General features: G+C 45.0%; 1 protein-coding gene across 4 annotated transcripts in view; it reads right to left on the minus strand.

Annotated features, from left to right (window-relative positions):
- SMAP1 (small ArfGAP 1) overlaps nucleotides 1–26,593 on the minus strand; it is an 89,710-nt gene extending 63,117 nt beyond the window's left edge. For 2 of the 4 annotated variants that reach the window (XM_048496223.1, XM_048496215.1), the window contains exon 1: nucleotides 26,237–26,591. In XM_048496223.1, coding sequence (XP_048352180.1) covers nucleotides 26,237–26,354 — 118 coding nt within the window. In that variant the 5' untranslated portion in view covers nucleotides 26,355–26,591. Of the gene's footprint in view, nucleotides 1–26,236 lie in introns of all 4 variants that reach the window. The other 2 variants (XM_048496242.1, XM_048496232.1) reach the window with 2 other exon arrangements.
- Nucleotides 26,594–27,495: the final 902 nt, after the last annotated feature.

Below are 27,495 nucleotides of genomic sequence, written 5' to 3' on the forward strand. Positions count from 1 at the left end.
AATGTTGTAAGCCACTTGGGGTTCCCATTGTCAGATTTGGGTATAAATGATGTAAAAAAAATTAAACTGTTCAAAAATGTGTGCATTTGAAAAGAGACTTATGTGAAACACTTTTTCTTTTACAAGAAACTTGTTTTGAGACAGAAATTATAGAGAGAAATCACAGGTTACACAACAAATAACATACTAGTGTATAAGTCGACCCGCACATAAGTCGAGGCATCTAATTTTACCACAAAAAACTGGGAAAACTTATTGACTCGCATATAAGTTGAGGGTGGGAAATGCAGCAGCTACTGGTAAATTTCAAAAATAAAAATAGATTCCAATAAAATTACATTAATTGAGGAATCAGTAGGTTAAATGTTTTTGAATATTTATTTCAAAGAGAAACAGTAAACTAGCTCTGTAAGTGGAAAAGAGGGTCAACAAGAACAATATGGTACCAACAATAACTTTAAAAGTACAAAAACCTTAGCTTTTTTGTAAGGAAGGGTTTTAAACAATGGATCTTACAATAAAAACTGGAATGAACATGCCTGTTCACTGTGACTCAAAACTACCCTGCTTTTTAAAAGAATAGTTCATTATTTTTAGTGTACATATTTTTAAAATTGCACATGGCAGGTTTTAGAAGGAACATTCACACAACCTGTCAGGGGAGGAATGTTTATGTTAGCAGTACCAACATTTCAGAGAATTTCTAGGAGCCCTCCTGATGATACCACCCAGGTTTGGTGAAGTTGGTTCAGGGGATCCAAAGTTATGGACCCTCAAAATGCAGCCCCAACTACTATTAGCTCCCATTGGAAACACCCACTTTGTGCACCCACTTTGGGGATCCATAACTTTGGACCCCCTGAACCAAATATCACCAAACCTGGCTGGTATCAGCAAGAGATTATCCTGATGATACCACCCAGGTTTAGTGATTTTTGGTTCAAGGGGTCCAAAGTTATGGACCCTCAAAATGCAGCCCCAACTACTATTAGCTCCCATTGGAAACAATGGGGGATAGGAGAACCCCCTTTGGGGGTCCATAACTTTGGACCCCCTGAACCAAACTTTACCAAACTTGGCTGGTATCCTCAGGAGTGTCAACCAATGATACCCTGAAATTTTGGTGCTGCTAGCTTTAAAACTGCGCCCCCTGGCAGCCGACAAAGTAAAAACCCTAAAATATTTTTTAAAATACAGCTGACATGTATAAGTTGAGGGGGGTTTTTTCAGCACAAAAAATGTGCTGAAAAACTTGATTTATACACAAGTATATATGGTACATATTCTTCATGGTCTTTACATTTCACAGCATACCTGAACTAATAATATCAAATATCAACTAGAATAATTGGCATAACAAACCAGCAAATCTTTTCATCTCCCAATTAAGGTATCAACAAATAATATTTTTCTCACAACAGATATGAAGAGTCATTTTACTCTATTTAAATCGCTTTTTTGAGAAAACTTTGTAATGTCAATTACCGTAACATTTTAGAAACGGATTAACTGCTCTATTTTGTTAGCTGAACTCCACCCAGACACAGGATGTCTCCAGACAGGAAGCAATCAAATGGATTAAAATGCCAGGCAACTACTATGCAGACACCCTTACTGATTATGCAACTTCATTGTTATTTACATATGCTAAAATGGGTGGATTCCACTCAACACATGCAAATAACACTTGCTAATTGCACCCTTTACACTTGTTACTTGTTAAACAGGCAAATGGTTCTTCATCCCACCCTGGATATTCCACAGGTAGATATATTCTACTTGCTTCACAACCATCAGATCCTCTGAAGATGCCAGCCACAGATGCAGGCAAAGCGTACACTATAACTCCAATCCTTCGTGTCTAATTTATCAGATGCTTACTGAATCACATTTATCTAGCTGGCTAGTTACAATCGAGAAGATAAACTCTACTGCCCTATCTATTCAGTCCTTTCATTCCTGTCTCCTTACAGAACCATAAAACATAGATTTTTGGAAACTGAGGCTCAAAACCTTATTTGTGCTGCCTCTAAGACATGCTCCCTGTTGAGTCTGGGAATCTCAAACACACCAAGTCATATAGCTGAATATCTTCCCATCTCACAAAATCCAAGGCAGCACAGAGCTTACGCTCTCACTTGCTTTAATGCTATGCCATCTGCCCTACTCTCTGGAAGATTCCAGAGAGTATCATATGCAGAAAGAGTCTGCCTTTGTGATTCAGGAACTACTGAAACAGTACAACATATTTTATTCTTCTGCTCATTCTTTGTAGAGAGGCAGGCCAAGTTCTTAACCCCTATTCTTGCACTGAGAGTCGACTCTTCTGTTGCAGCTTTGACATCCTTTTTATTAACAGCCCTTCTACAGATCTATGTGAGAAGGTAGCTAGTTTCCTACAGGGTGTTATAAACAATCTTATCAGGAACCTTGAAAGCTAGAATTCAGGATACTTTGCTTCAATGATTTACTTATTAAGACATATATGATTAAGGCTCTGTAACCATACTCTTTATGCAAAAACCTGTAGTAGACGAAACTTGTAACAGACTTTGTACTTTACAAAAGACTTTTGGAGACAATGGAACCCTGCCTCTCAGACAATAAAAGGTGCACAATTGCAAGGAAAAGGCAGCTGACCAGCTCCAACTATTGTGTTTGGCATCCTTTCGCTAGCGCTTCACTTTATCCACTTCATCTGCTTCCTCGTGAGGAGTCACTTCTGAGGGCCCAGCATTAGCAGGTTCTGCATCTGAGTCCTCTGAGTCCAGGTAGCTGCCCACAGGCTGGCCCATGGCAACCAATCTTCCTCCTGACCTAAAGTTGTACCTACAGACATGACCAATACAGAGTTCTCTGTGTCTGGGGAGTGTTTGCTGGGACAAATTGCACCTGTGTGCTGAGGTGCAACTGCAGAGGGGACTCTACCACCTCCACCTCAGAGTCTGCCAGATAGGGTCTGGCTCTTTTGGCACACATTAGCAGATGGTGGTTGGAAAGCACAGCTTCCTCATTGGAGCCATCGCCATCTTGGGCTTGTGGGGAGGGGGGTTATCAATTATTTGCCTGGGCCTTTAGCCACAGCTTGGATCATTGGCTCATGCATGGACCTGATGCCACTGATCCACACACACACACACTCCAAGTTGTGGTTGGTGAGGAGTCAGGAAGGGATTAATCACCCACAGGAATCTCCAAAACTGAATCTGCCAATGTGGATGGGCAGGAAAAAAACAATGGGAGCAGGGGAGATGCAGCCACGTTGGCTGAGCTTACCAGCTGAGCAAAGTTGTCCGATGATAAAGATATCTGAACATGGTTTGTGCCCTGAATCCTTTGTTACTCAGAATGGTTTGCACACTGACCAGGAGTCCCTCAATATCCACATGTATGAACAACATATGAACTAGGAGATACCCTGTTTCCCCGAAAATAAGACAGTGTCTTATACTAATTTTTGCTCCCAAAGATGCGCTATGTCTTATTTTCAGGGGATGTCTTATTTTTCCACTCCACAGCTGCATGCTCTGGTCGACGGGCATGCTTCCAAACAAAACCTTTGCTACGTCTTACTTTCGGGGGATAATTATATTTAGCACTTCAGCAAAACCTCTACTACGTCTTATTTTCAGGGGATGTCTGATTTTCGGGGTAGCTGTTACACACCACTCTGATCTAAAAATACATTGCTTCTTCACAGGGGGATGCTATATCTACCCCCTGAGGGGGTCTTTTTCTACTATTCCTTGCAACTTCTGTATACAGGCAATTCTTCAAACATCTATTCCCCATTTTTTTCAGCAATCTGTGCAATTATGGGAAACACACCAGTTACGAGAAAAGTAGAGGCAAAAGCTCAGCCTTCTTTGGATACAAAACCACAGCCAGCCACCTGTCAGTGTTTTTACAAAGACGGTCAGCTGGAGAATATCGCAACAAAAGCTATGTTGATTTCCTCCCAAATTAAAAACTTTTGTGTACACTGCCTCTCGTACCCTCCAATATCCAATGAAAGCATTATTAAGCAGAACTGCAATTGCCCTTATCCATCCCTTCCCTACTGAAAGGCAGGTTGCTTATTTGTAACTGTTGTCCTTTCAGTGATCATCTGTCCATTCATACTGATGGACTTTGTGCCTGTTCAGAGCAAGGATTGAACATTGCTAGGGCATGGATTTAGGCACAGACATCCTGTCCCCTCAGAGATGCAGAGACACATACCAAAGGTGGAGGAGTTGCTCCTTCCCCCCTCCACCGCAAAAAATGCTGCAGCTAGTTAAAGGCACCTGTTGCAAGGAAGGTAAGCTATTTTTAAAAACTATAGTTACAGGTAAGCAACCTGTTTATATTGCTTTGTGGTGGCCCCTGCCCATCACACTGATGTAACTAGACATGGACACAATTGCTAAAGGCAAAGAATGAGTGGATGACTTTTCAGTCAAAAGATGGGAAGGTTCTAACCCTGATATCTGGCATGTGGCTGCTCCAAAGAGTTCTGAAAGCAGCATCCTTCTACAGCCACAGAAAGCCAATGCAGCCACACAGTTCCAGTAGAATGAACTTGGGAGTCTCTATGGAAGTGGCTTATGAGCAAACTCATAGCACAACTTGGTCGTCTGATAAATCCACTGTCTGAAGCTCCATGAGAGAAACTCTGTTCCCTTCTTGAGAGTCCAAGAAGCCAGCAACAGTTTGGTTTGTTGTCTGAAGGCAGAGCTTCTATCATTAAGAGGACAAGGCCCATGGTAGGATGAAGTCCTGATTGAGGTAGAAACCAGATGCTAACTTCAGGAGGACAGATAGTTTCTAACACAGGGGTCTGCAACCTGCGGCTCTCCAGATGTTCATGGAGTCCATGAATATCTGGAGAGCAGCAGGTTGCAGTTCTCTGTTCTAAAACAGATAACCACTTTATCTCTGTGGAACCACAGACAGGACAGTTGCACTGTAAGAATGTCTTTCTGGTTTTTTGTTCATTTGTATGTGCCATCAAGTCACAGCTGACTTATGGTGACCCCATAGGGTTTTCAAGGCGAGAGATGTTTGGAGATGGATTCCCTTTGCCTGCCTCCATGTCACACCCCTGTAAGGAATTCCATAGAAGCAGAAATAAAAGGCTCTTTGGTGAAAAAAGACCGTTTATTCAGACATCTTAGAAAGCTCAAGTACACGCCGTGGCAGGAATGACACTTCCCGCCAGAAGCACAGGTTATAACTCTATTCATCCCATCCCTCCTGCTTCCTATGGAACGGAGGACCTCATCTCCCGCCAAGAGATAAAGTCTCCCGCCGATGAAGGCTGGCCCATCGCCCGGCTAAAGAAACATCGCTACTAGAAGTAAGCGCCCGTTCTTACCATATCAACACTATTGAAAGTTTTACACTCTGCCTCCCTTTAAAGTTAAAGACCCTCCCCCAGGTGTTTGCGTGGAAAGGCGCCTGTGGAGCAGAAATATGGCGCGGGGGGCATGCTAATATTTTCGAATAAAACTCATTGATTATGTACTCCAGAGGAATATCCCACACCAAGAGACTAAATATTGCGCCATTGCCGAAAGCGAGTCCCAGATGCAACGCCAATTTTACAGAGTGCCAAAATAACAACAGCTGGAAGGGTGGGTCCTCCTCGCTGGCGGTCGTACAGGCATAAAAGTCGGAGCCTTCTTTGAGTAAACCGGGAATGTTCCAAATACAGGATTAAATTGCCACAAGAGTTAGGCAAATCCAATCGGCAGTGACATCACAATCGCCTTAGTAATCTGAAAAAGGTCCCACCTAATCTTTGCCTTAGTTTGGAAACTTTATGCACGCCCTCTGGAGATTTTGGCATACCATACCCGTTTCTCACACGCAGAGGAAAAGCCGAATGGGTGCCATCCTATTGCAGCTTCTTGGGGAGTCCTTATCCTGTTGTGGCATGGTTCGTCTGGGATTTCGATTCATCCCTCGGGCTAGGGATTGAAATCCATTGTTGAAACTCTGAGGGATCCAAAGCTGTCGCTGGTAGCTGCGCAACGGGCGTGGGAACGAGCCGCATCAGACATTGCCACCTTCAAAGGGGGTTTTCTTTGTACTGCTATGAACCGTGATTTTCATTATAGGCGCATTCCCGCGAACGTGAATGAGCTCGCACTCAATTGTCTTGGTGGTAGAAGTTGGTAAATAACGTGAAATACCGTGCTCTAGGGTTCTGTTCGCTCTTCCCACTCACCGGGCCACTTTGAACGTAGGTAGGTGGCGGCGATCACTGGTATGGCCCCTAATAACCCTGCAAAAACGCCTTCCAGAACTTTGGTAAAATGAATTGGGGTCACAGGTCGGAGACCACCTTTAACGGGGCGGAGTGTAGACTGTAAACATGTTGAATGAACAGCCGTGCTAACTTAGGAGCGGAGGGGATGAAAGCACATGGAATAAAATGGGGCTTGTTTAGGAAAATAAGTCCACCACCACCCACAAGACCGTGTTGCCATGACTTTCGGGCAAATCTGTAATAAAATCCATGGAGATGACTTCCCTAAGGGCCGGAGGCCACCGGGAGGTTTCAACAGCCCATGGGGCTTTCCTTCCGAATGGTTTTGGCTTCTGCACAAACAGAGCAACCTTTAATATACGCCTTCAATGTCTCTTAGCAGCGGCATTATGCTGCCACCAGAACTGACGGCGTAAATGCAGAGTTTTCTGCAGAAAGCCAAAATGTCCAGCCGAGCTGGCATCGCGGGCAGGTGGCTTCGCGAACCTGCTTTTGGCGAGGGGGGGGGAGGCATTCAACACTGCTCTCCGCCAAACTCCATTCTCCAAACGCAATTGGGAGTCATCACGTTTCTTCTCCCTGGAGGCTCGCGGCAGTTCCCCGGCCTCCTCGAAGTTCCCGCAGGAAAGGAGAGACGAGACTAGGAATGGGCGTGAAGGAGGAGTGGACGCTTTGAGATCGGGTGACAGCCAGTCCTAATCTGGGAGGGGGGAGAGAGAGAACAGTGCGCGGAATGTCTCAGAAGGCAGCGCTCCACCCCTCCTCCTCCCTGTAGGCGCGAGAGCCGCCACAGCCAGTTTATTGGTTTTCCCGGGGAAAAAATGGACTGTGAAAGAGAGAACCGTAGAAAGGAAATCGGCTCCAACGGAGTTGTTTTCGGCGGACATCTTGAGGGGGGGGTGGAAAGAGCGGCCAGGTTTTGTGTGATCCGGACCAAACCTGAAAGGGGTGTTTAGCCCCTCCAGCCAGTGGCGCCAAGTGGGAGAGTGCTACTTTGATGGCTGCAGTCTCTTTATCCCCACAGTCCAGCTGCTGAGTTCAGCACCGAGAATTTCTTTGATAAATAAGCACACGGAACCAGCCTACCATCTTTATTTCTCTCTTCTGCAAATAAGGGCTGCTCCCAAGCGCTTTGTCCGAGGCATCCACGCGGAACCACACAAACGGGAGATCTGGGTCAGGTGCTTTAGGATAGGTTCGGGTGGTAAAGCCAGACTTTAAGAGCTGAAAGGTTGTTCCTGACATTCTTCAGACCAGGAAAGGGGGGCCCCTGGCTTGGCGGATACAGTGGATCTTTACCCTTAGTGCTGTAAGAGGTCTGTGGAGAGGGAGAGTCAGCTCAGCTTAATTGGGGTATAAAGTCTACCATAGAAATTAGCAAAACCCAGAAAAAGATTGGAGTTCTATCGCGGTTGGTGGGGCAGGCCATTGAGGACCAGCCACCGTGTTAGCAGGATCCATTTTTAAGCCCCTCGGGCTTGATCCGGTAACCCAAATAGTCAATGGAGGTCTGGTGGAAACAGTTACATTTGGAGAGTTTGGCAAAGAGAGAGTTGTTGGAGCAAGCGCTTCAATCACCTCCCAACCAATGCTTCATGCTCTTCTATGGTTTAGAATAGGAATTAAAACGCCGCCTAAGTATACCACAACTCCCTTCTGTAGGCCAATAAATCATGGAGAACTTCACAGCTGATGAGGGGCTATAAAGCCCCGGGGCCCCAGACTTAACCCGAATGGCATTATTAAGTATTCGCAACCAAGGTCCAAACTTTGTGTTAAACGCAGTCAAGTGTTCATAGCTCTTCTAGCAATTCTGACCCTGTAGTAAAAGCTTCTCTCAAGTCTAATTTAGTAAAGATGCGCCCTTTGCCCAGTGTGCATCTAAAAGGTCCTTTGATCAAAGGCAAAGGATATTTATTACGGGACAGGGAGAGACTGCATTGAGACCTCGGATAATCTGTGCAAAGTCAGAAAAGACCCATCTTTCTTTTTGGCTACAAACAAAACGGGAGCAGCTGTGTGTGTTTGGTAGCGTTCCGCCGTATGAACCTGGGCGAGCGAGGTTCTTGTCCAAGAAGGCACGAAGTTCCTTCTCCTCATTGGGGACTCCATACGGTAGATTCTACCTCTTTGGGCAGTTGCTCTGGCTGTATAATCGATTTTGCAGCGCGTCAGTGTCTCTATGGGGTAAAGCAACTGATCGCATTCCTTTGCTCCTGAAAAAACTCTGGCTAGATCATGGTACGCCGGTGGGATGCCAATAGAATCGGGAAGCAACGCCTGATGACAGCCAGGGAGGGTGGTGTGTCAGGAGAAGTTGAGCTTTTCCACCCAATTCAATGTGTTCACCGCGGTAGGGAGGTGTCAGTGTAGAATTTAAGATCCGTTCTTTCCAAATGAACTTTGGTTCATGTAACAATAACCATGGCATGCCCAAAACTATGGAGTGCTTTGGCTTTCACTGGCGCCAAAATAAAACTAATTTTCTCCCAACGGTCGTGGCGAACGGAGGAGAACCGGTTGTTTCTTTGAACTGGGCCGTCCTTTCGTTCCCCGAGGGTTGCCGCCCATTTGGGTGAATGGTATGGGCTTAGCCAGGGAATTTGGTCCAGACCTAGCTCCTCTCTGCCACCGTCTGGGGCCGCATTAAGCAATGGGAGCAGCCAGAATCCACAAGGGCCGAAGGCTATAATGCGAGTATGTTTACGGGTTGGCCAGAAACGCTTTGGACAGTAATGGGAGCTGCTGCCTTCACCGCCACCGCTGGGCCACAGAGCTCTGGACCCATTCATCCACGGGGCTGAAGAAAAGGCAAACAGCTGCTTCCTCCTCCTCTGGCTTTCAGCCTTCGATGACCGCTTCTTTGTGGAAGAGCCTGTTGCCGAGGCTGCCCCGCACTTGCGTGCTTACCGTCATGGGTGCTGCATGAATGCCGTTGGTTTTTGTTTCTTCTGACAGTTACGGCAAGCAGATGACCTTGGTCCTCCGCAGTAAAGGCACAATCCCAACCGACGACGGCGCTCAGAGGTGGTCTCGGTGGGGGCGGCTGGCCGCTTGCTCTTGGCGGACGAAAGTGGCAGGTTTCATGCGTGGGCTGCCTCCCGCACGGTAGCGTATTCCAAGCGTTTAGACGCTTCACCTGGGATCCTGCAACTGGATCCAATCAGCAATAGTGCCGGTAGGAACCCGACTATTAAAAAAAACACCAAGCTTCACGCGAGCTTCGCCGGTCACAACAGTGCATCTGAGAAGTATTCCTGCGATTCTTCACGCGCGTCAGGCCACTCAGGAGGGAGCTCGGAAAGCAGCCGCCGCGACGTAAATTCACGGGCAAATTCTCGCAAACGTCGGTTGCCCTGCTGGATAGTTTGATGGTGCGGATAGGCCTCATTTCTTTCGGGCGCCCGGATCTTGGAAGGCGCTAACGCTTCTTAAGGCTTTGAGGAATGGGCGTGGGCACCGTATGCGGCGAGTCTTCATCTTGCAAATCCAAAGCGGTCACAAACCAATGTCGGCTGCTGCCCCAGGTATCCAGGACTGAGAGCCACATGTCCCGTATTTTTTCGCGCTACCAGACCGGGTATAAATCATCATAGTCCTCCATGCGTGGGCATCGAAAGTTGCAAAATGAAGCGTAGGGAAGCTTGGAAGCCGTCCCATCAAAACGGGTGGCAGGCAGGTATCGGGGCCTATAGTAACCCCTTTCCACGGCTCTTTGGCGCCGGCAGGGGCGGCGGCTGTAACGGGTTGAGCAGGTTGGGCGGGCAGCGGCTGCAATTTTTCAGGGGGGGCCGGAATCGGGGGTGGTATCAATGCCGGTGTCGCTGGCGCTTGGGTGGCAGGACCAGCCACGCTGCCCCTCTGGCGCCGGCAGTATCAGTAACAGCATAGACTCCAACCTTGGGGCTTCCTGGCCTCTGCCGCCTCCTCAGTTCCCTCTCCAACGCAGCCAGCTTCCTCTCTCCTTGGCGGGTCAATGCATCCTGGTGCGCTTATGCAGGGCCTGCTTTTTCCTCGCTCCAATTTAGCCAGTTCCCTCGGTCTCCGCTTAATAGCTGCAGTAAGCTCACTTTGGCGTGCGCAGAAGGCCTGAACGCTTGCTGCTTGCAAATCCAGTCTGGAGTGTTCCAGGACCTTACTTCATGGGACTGATGAGATTCTATGGGCGCATATTGTCGTTGGAGCCGCGATTCCTTTGGGCACGGTGTCCAACTCGAAGCTGGGACTTCTTCTTGCGCTGGCTGTTCCCGGTCCCTCTGCAGGTTTCAAAGGCCTTGCTGCAATCTGTGCCCGTTCCTCCTCCCATAGCTGGCGCTCACGGGTCCATGCTTCTTTGGCATCTCGCAGGTCGGCCCACTTCCTCATCCCAGTTCTCTTTCGATGGGAGAGGGAACAGATCCGCTGGGAGTGCAGGCTTTCTTCGACTCTCTTCGCCGCCTGGAAGCTGAGACATCGGAGACACCGTGAAGACACCGGTGGCTCCCTTCGCAGCCGCTGGACCCGGGATCAGGGGGGGGGTCCGGATCGGAAGACGGTAATGCACACCCCTCCCAATCCCAGGTTTAGTCCCAGGTAGTCCTTCGGGCGGCCCCAGTGCTGTGCCACGTGGTTCTTTGGGAGCATCACCAAATATACGGTAGTCCACAGGAATCGCTCAATCGACTCCTGGGTTGCCGCGATGAAAGGTGGTCAGGCCCGTCTCCTCCATGACATTATAGGTTGCATCTGAGGTTTGTAATCCATACGAAAACGGTAGAGATCCGGATCCACAGGCCAATCCATAGACAGCGCCCCAAACGACCTCATGTAAGTCCCCTATGGTCGCCTTCGCCACGCCCCTCGCTCCAACGGGAGTAAAGGAAGACTCGTGCTGATAACGAGGACGGGAAAGAGTCACCAGAGAGCAGACCCGCTCTCCCGCTACCGTTCCTCCAGGATCCAGAAGGAAAGGTCGGAGCTCCTCTTGGGGCTACACTGCACTTTCCGCAGTAATATTCAACCTCTCCATGCCGGCAGACACACCAGAGGTCCACTGCACTAGGGATATAGATGAATTAGGATTCCTGCCACAATGTAAGGAATTCCATAGAAGCAGAAATAAAAGGCTCTTTGGTGAAAAAAGACCGTTTATTCAGACATCTTAGGAAAGCCTTCGGCACACTGCCAGGCAGGAATGACACTTCCTCACCAGAAGCACAGGTTATAATTCTATTCATCCCATCCCCCTCGCGTCTTCCCATAGCATAACCGAGACCTCATCTCCGCCGCGAGAGATACAGAAAGTCTCCGCCGATGAAGCTGGCCCATCGCCCGGGCTGTGGAATGTACTCAAGGTTAGGCGGCTGCCCTTACCATCAACACCATTGAAAGCTTTACACCCCCTGGTATTCCTTGAAGGTTGCCCATCCAAATATTAACCAGGGCCAACCCTACTTAGCTTCTGAGATCTGATGAGATCAGGCTAACCTAGGGCTATCGACGTTGGGGCAAAAAATATTGTCATATGCTAACTTATGGCGATCCCAATGGGTTTTCAAGACAAGAGACCCTCAGAGGTAGTTTGCCATTGCCTGCCTCTGCATATTGACCCTGGGTGTCTGGATGGTCTCTCATCCAAATACTAACCAGCCAATCCTGCTTAGCTTCTGAAATCTAACAAGTTTGGGCTAGCCTGGATTATTCAGGTCAGAGCCTTTGCTGAATAGTACAATATAAGCACCTGCATGCAAATAGGCATTTACGCGTAAATTAATTATGACTTTAGATGCATCTTCAAAGCAGCCATTAATTAACGAGCAACAGATAGGGTAACAGCTTTATCTTTACCAGACAGCAGCGATGGTGAAACAACTGGAGCAAACATTGGCCAATTATGCATGGCGAGGTTCCCATGACTTCAAAGAGAATTGGCCAGGGAGTCTTTTTTGCAGAGCATGTTCAGCATTATTATCCCCTGTTTGCAGCAGGGCAGGCATTACCCATCAGCTGGTTTTTTGCTTGCGTCCGGGGGGGGGGGGGGATGTTTAACGGGTTCTCTATCATGTATGCATGCTTTAATTTTTAATATAATGTTTAATGTTTAATCTTATCAATAGATTGGTATATCAGTCTATCAATCTATTTAAAGATATGAAGGAGAAGGAGGTCATGGGAAATAGAAATGATACAGCAGGACAAGAAGCGGGAAGCAGTTGGCAACAGGGAAGAGGGTGGGGGAAGCATGCAAAGCAGCACAAGGGAGTTGGGGGATAAGTCTAGGTGGGCTGGCTACGGGCAGAGGTTCGAGGCACAGCTGTGCCCACTGGCAAATCTGTCCCACTCTGGCATTGAAGCAAAATTAAAATCTCTGCTTGCCACAGAGAGAGTGAAAAGTGAAAATGGGGCTAGAAAAAATACGCCCATACAGGAAATCTTGTCACAGATGTCATTTGCCTCCACCACAAAGCAAACACCTTGTGTGTAATCAGCCATTATAACCAGTACTTAAAAACACTAGAATCAAGACAATGGTTAACGAACACCACCCAGACTCAGGATGTCTCTCTACAGGAAGCAATAAATTGGATTGTAAATGAATACTTAAATGCACAGGCAAACTGCTATGCAAATGCCCTTAGTAACTGATTATGCAACTTCAGTGTTACATACAAATGCTAAAATGGGGAATTCCATTTAACACGTGCAAATTACACTGCAAACTGCACCTTTAACACTCTTAGCAAATGCAAATGGTTCTTTCTCCCACCCTGGGTATTTCTCAGGTATATATACTCCATGTGGCGTTTCCCTTCCCCCCCTGGAGCCCTCAGGCCAAGATACCTTCCCTGACCTGGGGGCTGTCCTCCCTAGTCGCTTGTTCTACCTTTTGGCCCGAGGGGCCAAGAAATAACTTTGCCCACAGGGCAGCTGCAATAAGCTGCTCCCTGTCCTTTGGCAGCCTACTTCTCTCCCTGCCTTGTCCTTCCCTGTTTCTTCACAGGATGGAGCCGGCGGTAATCTGGGCGCAGGTCTGGTCCTATTACCTCACAGCTACCGAGACCTTTCTGTTTCCTTTCTCGCTTTACCACCCCGTGTTGGCAACCCCTTCCCTCCTGCTTTCCTCCACACCCTCCCCAGTCCCTGCTGCAGCGGCAGCTCCAGAGGCCCATTTCCCTTCTCCTTTTATCCTCTTCTCTTCACTCCCACCTCCTTGGCCCAGCTGCTGCTCGTCAATCTCTCTCACAGCCGGTTCAGCCCTATACAAATAAATAATAATAGCAACCTGGGCAACTTCTTGCAGAAGGAGGCGTACTGCAATGGATAATGGAGGTCATTTTTTATCTTTTCCATATGCCTCCACTGCCTTAAGCAAACACAAGGAAGAGCTTTTTCTTGAAAACTATGGAACTCTTTACTAAAGAACCTTGACTTTTGTTGGTGACTTTCCACCATCATTTAAAATAACCCTGTTCCGGAAGATCTGTGCCTATATGAAGTACAGTTTTCTTTCGATTTAAATCTTTGAAAAATATGTGTATCTACTGGCTATTTTTTGTACTGGTTCATCCTTCTGGCTTTTCTTTATGTACTTCTATACCATGCTTTTATATATATGGTAAATTGTTTTGTGTATCCAAGAATGGATAGAAGAGATGGGTACAATGGGCTATATAAAGAAAGGTCTCTTAAAGCACTGCATAAACTCTTCTACAGTGCTGGCTATTTTCCTTTCACTGAAGGTTCTTCAAACCCAGCTTGATAGCACTTTAACATAGAACAGCTAAGCACAAGCATAAGACCTTTTCATTTCCAGAAGCGCAACATCTCATCTTACATTTGAAGAAAAACTTACTTACCTGTCCAGCTGCTGTTTTCTTTCCAGAAAAGTTTAATCCACTGTACTGCTCATCAGTAGGAGTGAATCCATTATGTTAAAATATGTTCCATGTTAAAATATTATAATAAGCACGCATACTACAAGCAGATACACATTTCCAGCTACTATCATAAATCCTTTCTTCCCTGAATAAGGACAGTTACTGCTCAAGATTAATCATGGCATTTGTAAGTAAATCTATTACCAGAGTATACCTAGCCTAAGGACATGTATAAGCAAATTTGTGATGACAATCAGAAAATGTACATACAGTGTTGAATATAAAATTAATGTTATTTAATTGGGGGAATAGGATTCGCTTCCAATGGCATACATGTAATTTTGCAGTCTTTTAAAGAATTTGTAGAAGAGAACTTCTGATCCTTGAAAATAAGTTACAAACAAAATAAGAAAATACAGTGGAACCTCGGTTTTTGCCAGTAATCCGTCTGGCGACACTCGACGAAAACTGAAACTGGTGAAAACCGAAGCTACGCCGTTTGTGCATGCGCTACGCAAACGGAGTAGCAAATTTACGCAAAAAGCGTAAATTTACACAAATGGCGTAGCCGAAATCCGAGGCACCCAGCGAAAACCAAGACAAAAAAAACGGCTGGGGGCAACCGGCGAAAATTGAAACGGACGAAAACCGAAGGCTACGATTACCAAGGTTCCACTGTAAGTTATAATTTGTAGCTCCTCATTTCACTTCTGTTATCATTTTTTGCTAGAATCCCTTTTTCTTGACATGATAAGGACCTTCTACAACATCCTTACAAACAGGATTGTTACCGCGCTGCTCAGGATAACACTTTCCGTTCCAGAGGTATCCCGCTCTCGGCAGCGCCCAGGAACCCAAGCAAGACCCGACAAGGCTTGGATAAATAAAAGTGATTTATTGAGATGCTGACCTAAGTGTCAGCACCTCCCTTCCGCACAAAACACTGCGCTGCCTAGCAGCCTTACAACACTCTTAAGTACACTTTCTCCCGTCGAGGAGCCCCGGAGAATCAAAGACAGCCCACCACCATTCACAAAACAAATCCAATCGATTACGTTTGCAACATGCAGGAACCAATCAGTGTCCGATAGGCATCCTCTTCTCAAGTTTCACGCCAGAGCAGGGCTGGTAGGCGATGACGCGGTAATCACTGACGGAGGGGACACACAAAGAGTTTTCTCCAGGTGTCCGGGGTCAGGAAGCAAAAGAGCGATGACCATTGAGGTCCCCATATCTGCCTGCTGACGAGATTAGGCAGGGCAAGGCGCTTCGGCTGAGGTTTCCCTTTGTCCGCGTGCATCAGGAGACTTTACACGTGAATGGGATAAGTCCGGGTGGGGCAGAGATGGCTCTCTGCCCTGGGCCAAGGAGGTTCCATACAAGCACAAATACAGGGAAACTTACAAATCCTATTTCTACCTAATACAAATCAGTTTCTACCTAAACAAATACAAGACAGAATAAATTTTCCAATCGTTTTTAGTTCAGACATATTCCAGGAGTGGGATTCTCTCCTGGCTCCGCTATCAGGATGACCCACAGGCCTTGAAGTACCAAACTTCAGCTAATATAGAGGAAAAAAGTGCCATTGCTGACTTCTCAGATATGGAGCTTCAGATTTTACCTGCACCAATTTTTGCCTTGACTATTGTACATGTGCCCCTTACAATCCTGTTAATTGTACCAGTGAGTAGGGCCAAGTGTCATTGGATTGTAAGTATCTAGAGCCTTGTTTTTTAATGATGCATGTACAAAAACTGATATAAAAGATCTTCCTCTCTGTAGTTCAGACTGATTATTTCTATTGATAAGAATCAAAGCCTCCCTTTATACACTGCTTATTTGATTTCTTCCAATAAGTTCAATAGGAAAAAGCTTTATAGGTACTAGTCTTTCCAAAAGAGTGTTCCTCTTCTGCTCTTTATTCCTGCCAGCTCTAACTGATATAATACTACGGAACACTTCCTTTCCTCCGACTTGCACATTCAAATCCCTGAAGTCCAAAAAGGCAAACTACAGCCCAACAAGTTGCGTTCACTTGGATTAATGGCTCCATCTAGTGGCACAGTGATTTTGTACAGAAACAGAAATAAAGTCAACTAGTTATTCAACAGCTTTAATGAAGCATAACTAGACTCTAGCAATCTAAAGGAATATTGTACTTAACTGCTTCCAAGGTTACCCTTCTAATTCACGAAATTAAAGTTCTTATAGGAAAAATGTATTATTGCTACTGGTTTATTTTTTCAGGATGTGACTAAGTGAGTCTTCTGTTTCAGTTTCTCATTTGCAATTGTTTATCAGACAGACACAATAACATAAATGGGAGCTCTTTAGTTTCATTCTGTAGAGCTATTCTCCTTTAAGAGCCGTTCTCACTTTCCTTTCAGAACAGATTGTCTTAACAACAGTAAACCAGGTACCCTAGGCAGTTTAAACACAGAAACACGTTTGCAATTTGATTCTCCAGTAGAACAGGACAAAATTCAACATTCTCTCAGAATCCTACTAAGCCCTTTACAAAATCAGGTGCAAAATCATAAAGACCTACAATATAACTTTATATGGTTATACAACTCTTCCACCCACAAGATAAGGACTTCACAACAAAATAGGCAAAGTCATCCATATGCTTCTATGATTAAAATATGCAAAGATATGCATAAGGTTGTTCCTATAGTAATTGTTATATGTTAAAGAAACAGCTTGTTACCCACAAGGAGTTCACTACAACGATAAAAATCCACTAAAATGAAAGTGTGCCACACAATCTTTACAAGGCTTTGATTGCTTCTGAAATACTATTAGTCATATAACACTCATGCATGCTAATGTGCCTTTCTATATAGCAACACATATTTCATTAATTCCTGCCAGTAACTTTCCCTGATATGCTTTCCTGATCAGGAGGAAGTATTACCGAAATTACGAATAAAAAATAAAAGCTACTCAGAATGCAGATCGGCAATAGTGATTGGACATCCTCAAAATCATACATGGTAATAAGTGTGACTGAAAAATAAGATTATAATCTTTGTTTCCCAAGCAAAGGGAATATAAACCTGACAGAATATACTTGCTGATGCTAATCCAATGCAGCTGCAAGCATAAATGAGGGCCTGCAAAGTCAGATCAGAAAGACAGCCGTTAAGAAGGAACAAATGGTATAGAAAGCTAGGTGCCCACCTGCATACATATCAACAGCCAGTGCTGATAAACCAGCACCTAAAGCAAAGCAACTGCTCAAAAGAATAGATTCAGTTAATAGATGTAGTCTGTTTTCAACAACAGAACCTCCTACAATAAACAACCCAGGCAAATATGCATAAACGCATACAACAAAGACTACAGTTCCTCTATAATAACAGGAACTGTTTCCATACATGAAAGCTCTAAGGCCTATCAGTTTACACCTGCTCAGCTAAGGTCCTGTGAATGGCTTGGAGAACATACATCTCAGAACATGCTTCCCCAATATCAAACACCCCCATTCTTTTCCCACTTCTCTTCCCAATCCCAGTCACTGAAAAGTCATGTGTGCATGCTGCTCCACACATTTCCAATGCTTACCCACTGTAGGAGCTTGCACACTCCTCTGTTCCCACCACTTAGGAAAGAGCTCCACCTCCTCCCCCAAGATTTCACCACATACGTCAGAAGTCCTTGCCATCTGAAGGACCCATCCAACCTACTACCTTTAGAAATCCCCTACACAAAACTGATACCTCATAGAACTCCCTATATACTCTTAGAGCCTAGGTAGACAGAAGCAGCCAGAAATATAGGGTGACCTCATCAAACCATGGTTGGAATTAAACAGAATATAGTATCATTGTATACTGAGACAGCCAGATCTATGTGAGAAACTGTCACACCACTTAATCAAGTGTTTATCTTGTGACTCCAGGGGATTTCCCCACACCCATAAAAGATTGAATGATGGCTGCTTGCAAAACAATAACCTTTCAATACATTCCAATCAATAGCATCCCTTACAACACCAAGTGGCTTGGTAACATAATCAAGTTTCAAGTCAACAGGATAAATATCATCTCTTGCTCCAATAGCATCACCCTTGAAGTGAGTCAAGTACCCTGAAAATCTGCCTCTGGCGAGCAGCAGGAAACAGCACACATTTCATGTATGAAATAACCCCTTTTAGGCTAAGCTGGCATTCTACCCCTGGGACTGCCCCTCGCAGTCTGATTTTTGTTGCATCACTACCACACTGTTTTTTACTCTGCTTTTCTTTTATGCTTTTTCTTTGCATTCATCTAAGTTCAATGAAGATCAAGTTCAACTGAAGGCTGCCTCTTCCTCTTTCCCTCTCATTTCCCCCAAAACACCACCCCAAGATTCTCCCTGTGGATACACAAACTTGAGATTCTGTACGAGGGATAGTAGCTGCACATGTAAAGCCCCCCTTGATTACAAGGTAAGAAGCTGTGTCCTTTCCTTTGTTTCCATATCCATCAGATCTACACAAGATAATTTAATGGGGGGAGGGGTGATTTGTCTATATTTTATCTTGTACCCTAACACAAGATGATATTCCATATACATTAATGTCAATTTTAAGTCCACAGTAATCAGAGTTGAACTTCACCAGTTCAATACTCTTACTCTTAGCATACAAGAAATGAACTCATTTTAGGTAGTGTTATTTCTTTCTTTAATGTGGACCAATAATAATTTTATGTACAGTTGTTGAGTACATGGCATTCTTCCATTAGAGGCTTTCATTGATTACTACATTAGTATTGATTACTACATTAGTATAAAGAGGTTTTGATGAGTTCTTTTAAAAAAGAAGAGCTACTGTGAAGAAATGCTGCCTTCAAACCTGCAAACTACATTCAAGTATTATTCATACCAGCACACATGCAGAAGGCAAAGGCCCTAATTCCCAAGTTCATGCAGATAACCAGGGTTAGCTGTTCCTTTCCGTACAGCAACTCCCAATGCCAAGTCATCAAATCACTTTTAAAACTCCCAGGGCTCACTGCGTACCTCAGCACAGAGAATCTCCATATAGAACATCGTGGGGAAAACTCCAGGAGTGCACGTAGTCTGGTATATTCTTACTAATAGTAGTACTTCAAGACAAGTAACTCTGGTCTAGCTCTTCTAGACGAGTAACTCAGGTAGCTCTTCTAGACAAGTAACCCAAAAGTCTTTTAACTAACTCCTCAAATCACAAGCAACCCAAATAACACTTATAAATCCAATTACCTATGCTATGACACAATGGCCTGATTCAGACCCACAACTGAAACCAAAACCTAGGGCAGGAGCCTGGATAAGTCTTGTCTCCACCTCTTATATAAAATTTCTTCATACCACTTCTCAGTTGATCAGTGCCCCAGCTTAACAATATTAAAATTAAACTGGTCAGTGGTTACACTTTTCAAGAGACTGAAGCTGCCCAGTTTCAGACCAGACACATTTAACACTGCTTCTGGGTAGAGCAAAGGGATGGGCAAACAAACCCATTTGTGGTCTGCTGCTGTTTCATAACCTTGGTTACTCTGGAAGGTCTAAACCTGGTCAGTATTAATGCCTTAAAGTCAGGAATTTGATGTTGCAACCAACTATCAGGACTGCTAGTCTGGTTAAAATGAATTTATATAAACTATTATTGAATGAAAAAATATTCTTCCTTTTCATTCTGAACAACGTTGGTGGAAAAACTGAACTGCAGCTGAGAGAACATAATGTAGAGCCCACTGGGAGACCTATGAAGCACTGATGACAGCAGCAAAGAAATGTTGCTTCTCAGCTAACATCACATCAGCTGGTTTACAACCATTCCAATTATTTAAGATAGCATTTGTTGACTGCTGAAGAGAAGCCTCCATTGATTCAGAGCAATCAGTTGCAATACTTCTGCAAAGGTTGGGTTTTGGTTTTTTTGCTGTTAAAACATTGCTATTACATCTGATCTGTTTATGGATCATTTTGATCCAATTACCATGATGAATGTTGACAAGATTCTGGAATCTGTGAAGGCCATTACTAGTGTCCTGCTAAAATCATCTATGGACAGTATCAAGAAGCCTTTGGTGTATATCAACACTAACTCAGGGCACATTCCCTTGGATACTCCAAGTGACAGATATCCACCCACTACCATAAAAACATCTGAACAGAAAAACAATGTGACCAATTATGACCCAGTCTGTCACCTATCCTTTCTGGACCAAGTGATAGAGTGTAGCCAACTTTTTGAATTTATATGCTCTGGACCCTTTCAGTATGGTTTCAGGACAGAGTATGGGACAGAGATATGGTGGCTTTAGCTGATGATCTCCATCTGGACACTCCATCTTTGTCACTCCTCCTGGACACATAGGCCCATTCCACCTTTCCGGAGCATTTGGAAGCAGAGACATGTGTCATGAAGCCTCTTTTTGTCACAGAGACTTTGTGTTTTGTTTCTACTCCTCCCACTTCGATTGTAAGTATATTACGTGTTATTATCTTTACATTGGTGGGGGGAGATTTTGTGAAAACTGTAAGTATAAGTTGGAATTTATCTTCTGTTTCTTTTGTGAGATAACAACAGACTAACAGCAGTAGAGGAATGATGTTGCATAACTATGTGTTTAATAGTCAGGGGCTTGCAGGTGTGAAGCCCACTTACGACTTGGCCTTTTCCATCCTCTGTTGGCTTTGTTCCCAGTCATATAATGTAGATAATTCTGCTGTTCCATTATTTATTTATTTATTGTTTAGTTTTATATCCCGCCCTATCCCCGAAGGGCTCTGGGCGGCGTACAACAAAGTTAAATCACAATTCAGCTAAGTACAATCAAAACTACACAATTAAGATCCAACATAAATAAATTACTAGCTCCCCATTATGGAGGGCAGTCAGGCCATTTGGCCTAGGAAAACATCTGTGATTCTGACTAGTCACTACGGTGGGGGCGTTTTAAAGAGAATGTCATCAGCAGCTTTACCTTGGTTGGGCAGTTGACATGACTGGCCCTGGGGTCTCAATCCAGATGGGATTTTCTCATAAAGTAGGGGTTCTATTGCCCATGGCATGCTCTCTGAAACCTTACAACAGGGTCCAGAGTTACCAGAACTGCTCCTGGATTGGAGGGTCGGAGGACACCGCTGTTTGAAGCTGGCCTGAGGAAGCCTGGATGAGTTGGAATGGTAACTATTGAAGAAAAGTCTTGCCCTTGTTTGTTTTGCTGTTCATTAGACAAAGTCTCCTGTTGAGACTAGTGAGGTTATTTGTTCTCTTACTGCCTATGTTCTATCTAGATTTTTGCACTCTGGTCAAATAAACTTATATCTAGCATTTCCCTGTCTTTTGTAGCCCCACTACAAATTCAACAGATCCCTTGTGTACTACCCTACCAGCTGAACAGCTAAGCCTATCTTATAGGGCTGGTTGGCTGCTTAGCACCCAACTTCAAGGCAGAGCTGGAGCTGGGCAACAAGGAGTTCCCCTTGGCTTAGAACTTCTTGACAAGTTTCCTTGAGCACAGAATCCAGACTTTTGGTGCCATGGCCAAGAAGACCCTTTTCCAGAAGGCATTGGGCATTTAAAGCAGGGATTCAGAAGATGACTGTAGTGGGAGGGAGTCTTGCAGATATGTTGATCCCAAACCATAAAGAGTTTTAAAGGCAGATACCAGGACCTTGATTTGGAGACAGATTGGGAGCCCCTGTGGGAAACAATTGGAATGCTACAGTCCTGATGATCCACTGAAGTCAAGATCCTACTTATAGCAACTGAAATTGCCAAGCACTTTTCAAGGGCAGTCCCACACAGAGCACACTGCTGAAGCTGGTTACAGGCACTCCTGGTCACATATCTAGCCTGGTGAAAGAGCATCCCCAATCCATGGGTGCCTTCTTTCAAAGGGAGTGCAACCCCATCCAGAACCTTCAGGATTTCTAGCTAGAATTATCTGGAAGCGAACAGCTCCAAGCGGACCTTGATAAATTAGGTGAGTGGGCTAAGAAATGGCAAATGCAGTTCAATGTAGCAAAATGCAAAGTGATGCACATAGGGGCAAAAAATCCAAACTTCACATACACGCTACAAGGGTCAGTGCTATCAGTCACAGACCAGGAAAGCGATTTGGGCGTCTTTGTTGATAGTTCCATGGGAATGTCAACTCAATGCATGGCAGCTGTGAAAAAGGCAAACTCTAGGCTGGGGATCATTGGGAAAGGAGTTGATAATAAAACTGCAAGGATTGTCATGCCCCTATATAAAGCCGTGGTGCGACCGCACTTGGAGTACTGTGTTAAGTTCTGGTCACCGCATCGCAAAAAGGATACTGAAGAGATAGAAAAAGTGCAGAGAAGGGCAACGAGGAGGATTGGAGGATTGGAGCACCTTCCTTATGAGGAGAGGATGCAGCGTTTGGGACTCTTTAGTTTTGAGAGGAGACGGCTGAGGGGGGATATGATTGAAGTCTATAAAATTATGCAAGGGGTAGAAAATGCTGACAGAGAGAAATTTTTCTCTCTTTCTTACAATACTAGAACCAGGGGGCATTCATTGAAAATGCTGGGGGGAAGAAATAGGACTAATAAAAGGAAACACTTATTCACGCAACGTGAATGGCCACTAACCTGGATAGCTTTAAAAAGAGCTTGGACAGATTTATGGAGGAGAAGTCGATCTATGGCTACTAATCTTGATCCTTCTTGATCTCAGATTGCAAATGCCTTAGCAGATTAGGTGCTCAGGAGCAGCAGCAGCAGAAGGCCATTGCTTTCACATCCTGCATGTGAGCTCCCGAAGGCACCTGGTGGGCCACTGCAAGTAGCAGAGTGCTGGACTAGATGGACTCTGGTCTGATCCAGCAGGCTAGTTCTTATGTTCTTAAGTGAAAGCTGGAATTGAGCGCTATCTGAATATTGGTGACAACCCAACGCTAATCGCCTGATGACCTCAGCCAGCAGTTTCATGTAGGGCACAAAAGGGACAAGATGGCGCCTTGTTGGACCCCACAGGATAAAGGGCTGAGCAGAAGCTCCCCCAGCACCACTTTCTGAAACTGACCCTCCAGGAGCCTCCCACCAATAGTATGAAAAGATGCTAAACAGTCCAGATAAATCAATAGAACAGGACTCCTTCTGCCTCCCAGTGCAAGTCACCCACCAAAGCATCCAAAAACTGGACTGAAACTAGAATGGAAACAAACAATTCATTTCATCCAGGAAAGCTGTGATTTCAGTCCCAAGTTTCTTCTTATAGGAACATCATGGGTGTCTGTAATGAGGAAGAATCCAGGAAAGTGGTCAGAGTAAGGAGGGTTAGGAAGATTATTTCATTTGTTTCCCCCATTGACTGCAGCTCTCCCAGTGAGGTACACTTTATTTGAGGGAGTACTTCAACCCTCACAAATGATTTTTGGAACAAATACTGGGTTACGCAAGGAAGAGCAAGGCAGGATAATTCTGCTCCACCAATTTCATCAAGTTTACACACTAGGCCCAACCTTATAATCCACCATTTCTAAGATTTAATTACATCCTGTCATTAATGTGCTTCTAAAAAATTAATGCCCTGACCTGGATAAGCCAGGCGAGCCTGATCTCATTGGATCTCAGAAGCGAAGCAGGGTCAACTTTGGCAAGTATTTGGATTAGAGACCTCCAAGGAATGCCAGAGTTGTGACATGATGGCAGTCAGTGGCAAACCACCTACAAATATCTCCTGCCTTGAAAACCACACCAGGAGTCACGATAATTGTTTCCATATTACAAGTTAGGGTGAAAGTCATTAGTTCCAAACTGGAAAATGTTGAAAATAACTAGTCTGGATTACTGCTATTGCTTTTTTATTCTTTTGTTACCCATGATATACTGTACATTCACCAGTATGTAAAGGGCTCATTTGTTTGATCTCAGTCCTCTGATCAGAGAATTAAGAACACAATTTAGTCTCAGTTAAACAGTCCTGTCTGAACCTTCTTGGAACATTTTTATGACCAAAGGGAACCAGGATACAATGCAATGCTTCTGAGCCCAAGACGACAATAATGATTCTGTCTTTTGAAATCAGCATCCCCTGTCATTCCCAGTGCCTCACTACTCCCCACAAGCAATTCAGTATCGATTATGGAAGCGTCTTCCTGATGCATGCTGAATCAGAGCAAGCATCAACCCACTGAAATATGACTCACTCCTGGCTCTTGTTGTGTACACTGGAAGAAGGGCAACACATCCAGGAAGTTCTAGGTCAAACATTCCAGGCAACCGCAAAGATTGTTTTCCCTATCTACAGAATAATGCAACAAATTCTAATTCACACAAGGAAGAAAGACTATTTTAGAAGAACCAGGTTACAACCAGCCTTCTCAAACAGGTATACAAGCAATTCTCACACTCAGCCTTTGTTAATCCTAGAGTGTGTTCAGAAATAATATTTAAGCATAAGGAAGGTGTACTCCTAGAAAAACAATTCTGAGATGCAGAATAATTACTGACTTTAGACGTTTACTTTAGAAATTACTTTAAATAAAACTGTTCAATTCTAAATATTTCAACATGCAAATAGGTACTTTAGCCTTCTCGGAATTTTAAAGTCCACTCTCACCTGCTGTCTTAACTGAAAAAGCAAACAAATGGATAATAATTCAAAACCACATGATCCTTCCCACCAGGCCCTTTTTTGCCTCATGGACTTTTACAACATCACAATGCTTTTCATCATTTCTCATCATCTTCATGCTCTTCAGTATGTTCTTTTTTGACACTCTCAAAATCCACAGAATACTCAAACCTGAGATGTCTGGCTCAAGCATTAACACCATGCCCTCACAAAATGTATCTGCTTTTTTTCCTCACCAGTTACACAAATTATTAAGAAATATGCTTCCTCTTGAAGATGAAAAAAAGTTTAATCATCTCTTTCTAAAGTGAACAGTGTCCCTCTACCTTTGACACCCATCTTCCAAGTTCCAGTAAGCAGTGCTGCCAATATAACAAGGTGGCGGGAAATAGAAACACCCATGCATGCAGAATGTAAAGAAGCAAGTCCCATGGAGTACAACGGGCCTTCTTTCCAAGTAAGACTGTTTAGAATTGCAGCTGCAGAGTTCCAAGGTACACTGAAATCCTCAGGGTATAAATATTTTAATTTAAACTGAATAAATGAAATACACGGAATAATAGCTTTTTGATCAGATATCTAAAAGGTATCATAAACTCCAGTTCAAATATCACTCTAATGGACATTAACCCTGGTTCAGAGTTGAGTTTCATCACTGGAAGAAAAGGTTCTGGGGCTAACTCCTAATAACTGCTGTTTCAAATGAAGTCTGATCATTAAAGAACATAAAGATATTTTTATTACAGTTTAAAGATTTTACCTCCCAGCAATCACGAAGACTGAAATAACTATCAACACACACACAGCGTCAGTGCCAGGAAGCAGTAAGTGATGATAGTGTTTAACCTTTTCAGCTTAGGGGGGAAAGGTCATTAAGAAAGGAAACGACAGACTTTTATCCAGTTATGCATGGTGTGACCGAGGAGAGGCAGAATTTTCACTCCCTCTCCCCAAACACTAAAATTCAAGGGTACCCAATGAAACTGAAGGGCAGCAGATGTAGGACAGGCAAATAGGAAACACTCCAGTACACAACTATTAACTGACTTATGGGATTTGCTGCCACTGGGTGCTGAGATGGCCACTGACATAGGTGGTCCTAAAAGAGAAATATTTAAAAAGTTCATGACAATAAAAGATCACAGGTTGCCATCAGACCCAGCAGCCACACAGAACCTCCACATCCAGAGGAAGTGATCTTCTGAACACCCGTTGTCGAGAAACGACAGCAGAGGGAAGTTTCGGCCTCCTAGTAGTCCACAGCTGAAACACAACATTGTTGGGCTGAATGGACCTGGGGTCTCCTCTAGCCATCAGCCAGGCTCTCCTTGAAATCAAAGACCGATGAGAGCTATCTGGCCTTCAGGAGTCCCGACCCTCTCCTTCCCATCCCCACGTTCAGCCCCACAAAGACCCCCAGGCGCAAAGAGGCTCCCTGACCCACTTCACCTTCAGCCTCCCTACAAAGCGTCCTCGCCAGTCGCGGGAGGCTCTCCAGGCCACGCCCCCATCCCCCCTTCCTCCCGCCAATCAACTGACCCTTGGCCTCGCAGTCGGCGCAGTACTTGTTGTCCTCTTCCCGCAGGAGCTTGGCCAGGATGGCCTGGTGCTGCTCGTTCTGCTTCTGCGCCTTCTCCCGGCACGAGCGGGTGGACATGGCGAAGGAAGGGAGGGAGGGCGAAGGGGGAGGGGAGAGGAGGGGGAGAGGCTGAGAAAGAGAGCGAGAGAGAGAGAAGGGAGGGCAGAGGCAGCCGCTCAACAGCCGTGCGGGCGAGGAAGGGCGTGAGGGGAGCAGTCCGGACACCTGAACGGAAGCAGCTCCAAGCAAGCCGGCAACCCAGCGGCGGCGGAGCTTCCTCCGGCTCTTCCCTCCGCCTGTCACGAAGAGGAGCGCACGCCGACTCAGCCAACCAGCAGCCGCCGGGGAGCCACGCAAGACAGGGACCCGCCCCAGCAGCGACTTCCTCAACCGGAACTACTAGCGAGTGGCGGCGGCCGCCGCATCCGCTCCTAAGTCTCCTTCTCTTGCTCCCAACGTCCGCTTCAGTGAGGCGGCCCTCGTCTGTCCCCCTCCCCCTCAAAGTAGTGCCTGAGGTCAAGAGGAAGGAAACAAATTCGGGAGGGACCTTGTTGAACTTGAAAAGCTGACGCAGTTTTATCCGAGCATGAACCTTCGTGAATCCACCATGAGTGGATCGTTACTAGGCAATCATTTTCTGTAGAGTGGTTTGAGAAATAACCACAAGGGCCATGAAATGCAGGAAGTGCGGGATGAAATGTAATTTTGTAAGATGTAATCAAAAACACAGAGACCATTCACTGGGTGTGTTAAGTGATTAATGTCTGTAATGGGTGCAAAATCCCAGGTCTTTATATATATATTGGGGGAATAGTGTGAGATTTCTTAATTCAACCCAATCCAGTCATTTAATAACAGTAGTTCTTTTTGAAGAGCTGAGGCTTCCATGTCAAAATAGGGTTGCCAGAGATCTGGTAACCATATCGCAAAAACAGAATTTAGGGAGACTGACACATTCCCCATTAGTTTCTGAGTATTAAGTTGTTCAGTGTCAGCTTTGTTTATTTGTTTATTCTTTTGTGTAAGAACTCTGAGCCAGTGTGGTACAGCGGTTAAGAGCAGCAAACTCGAATTTGGTAGATCCAGGTTCAATTTCCCACTCTTCAGCAAGAAGTCTGCTGAATGACCTTGGGCTGAGTCATAGTTCTCTCTAAACTTTCTCAGCCATGCAGAGGCAGGCGATGACAAACCATCTCTGAACATCTCTTGCTTTTAAAAC

The sequence above is a fragment of the Sphaerodactylus townsendi genome, linkage group LG01 (assembly GCF_021028975.2).
Source record: "Sphaerodactylus townsendi isolate TG3544 linkage group LG01, MPM_Stown_v2.3, whole genome shotgun sequence".
NCBI classification, from domain to species: domain Eukaryota; kingdom Metazoa; phylum Chordata; class Lepidosauria; order Squamata; family Sphaerodactylidae; genus Sphaerodactylus; species Sphaerodactylus townsendi.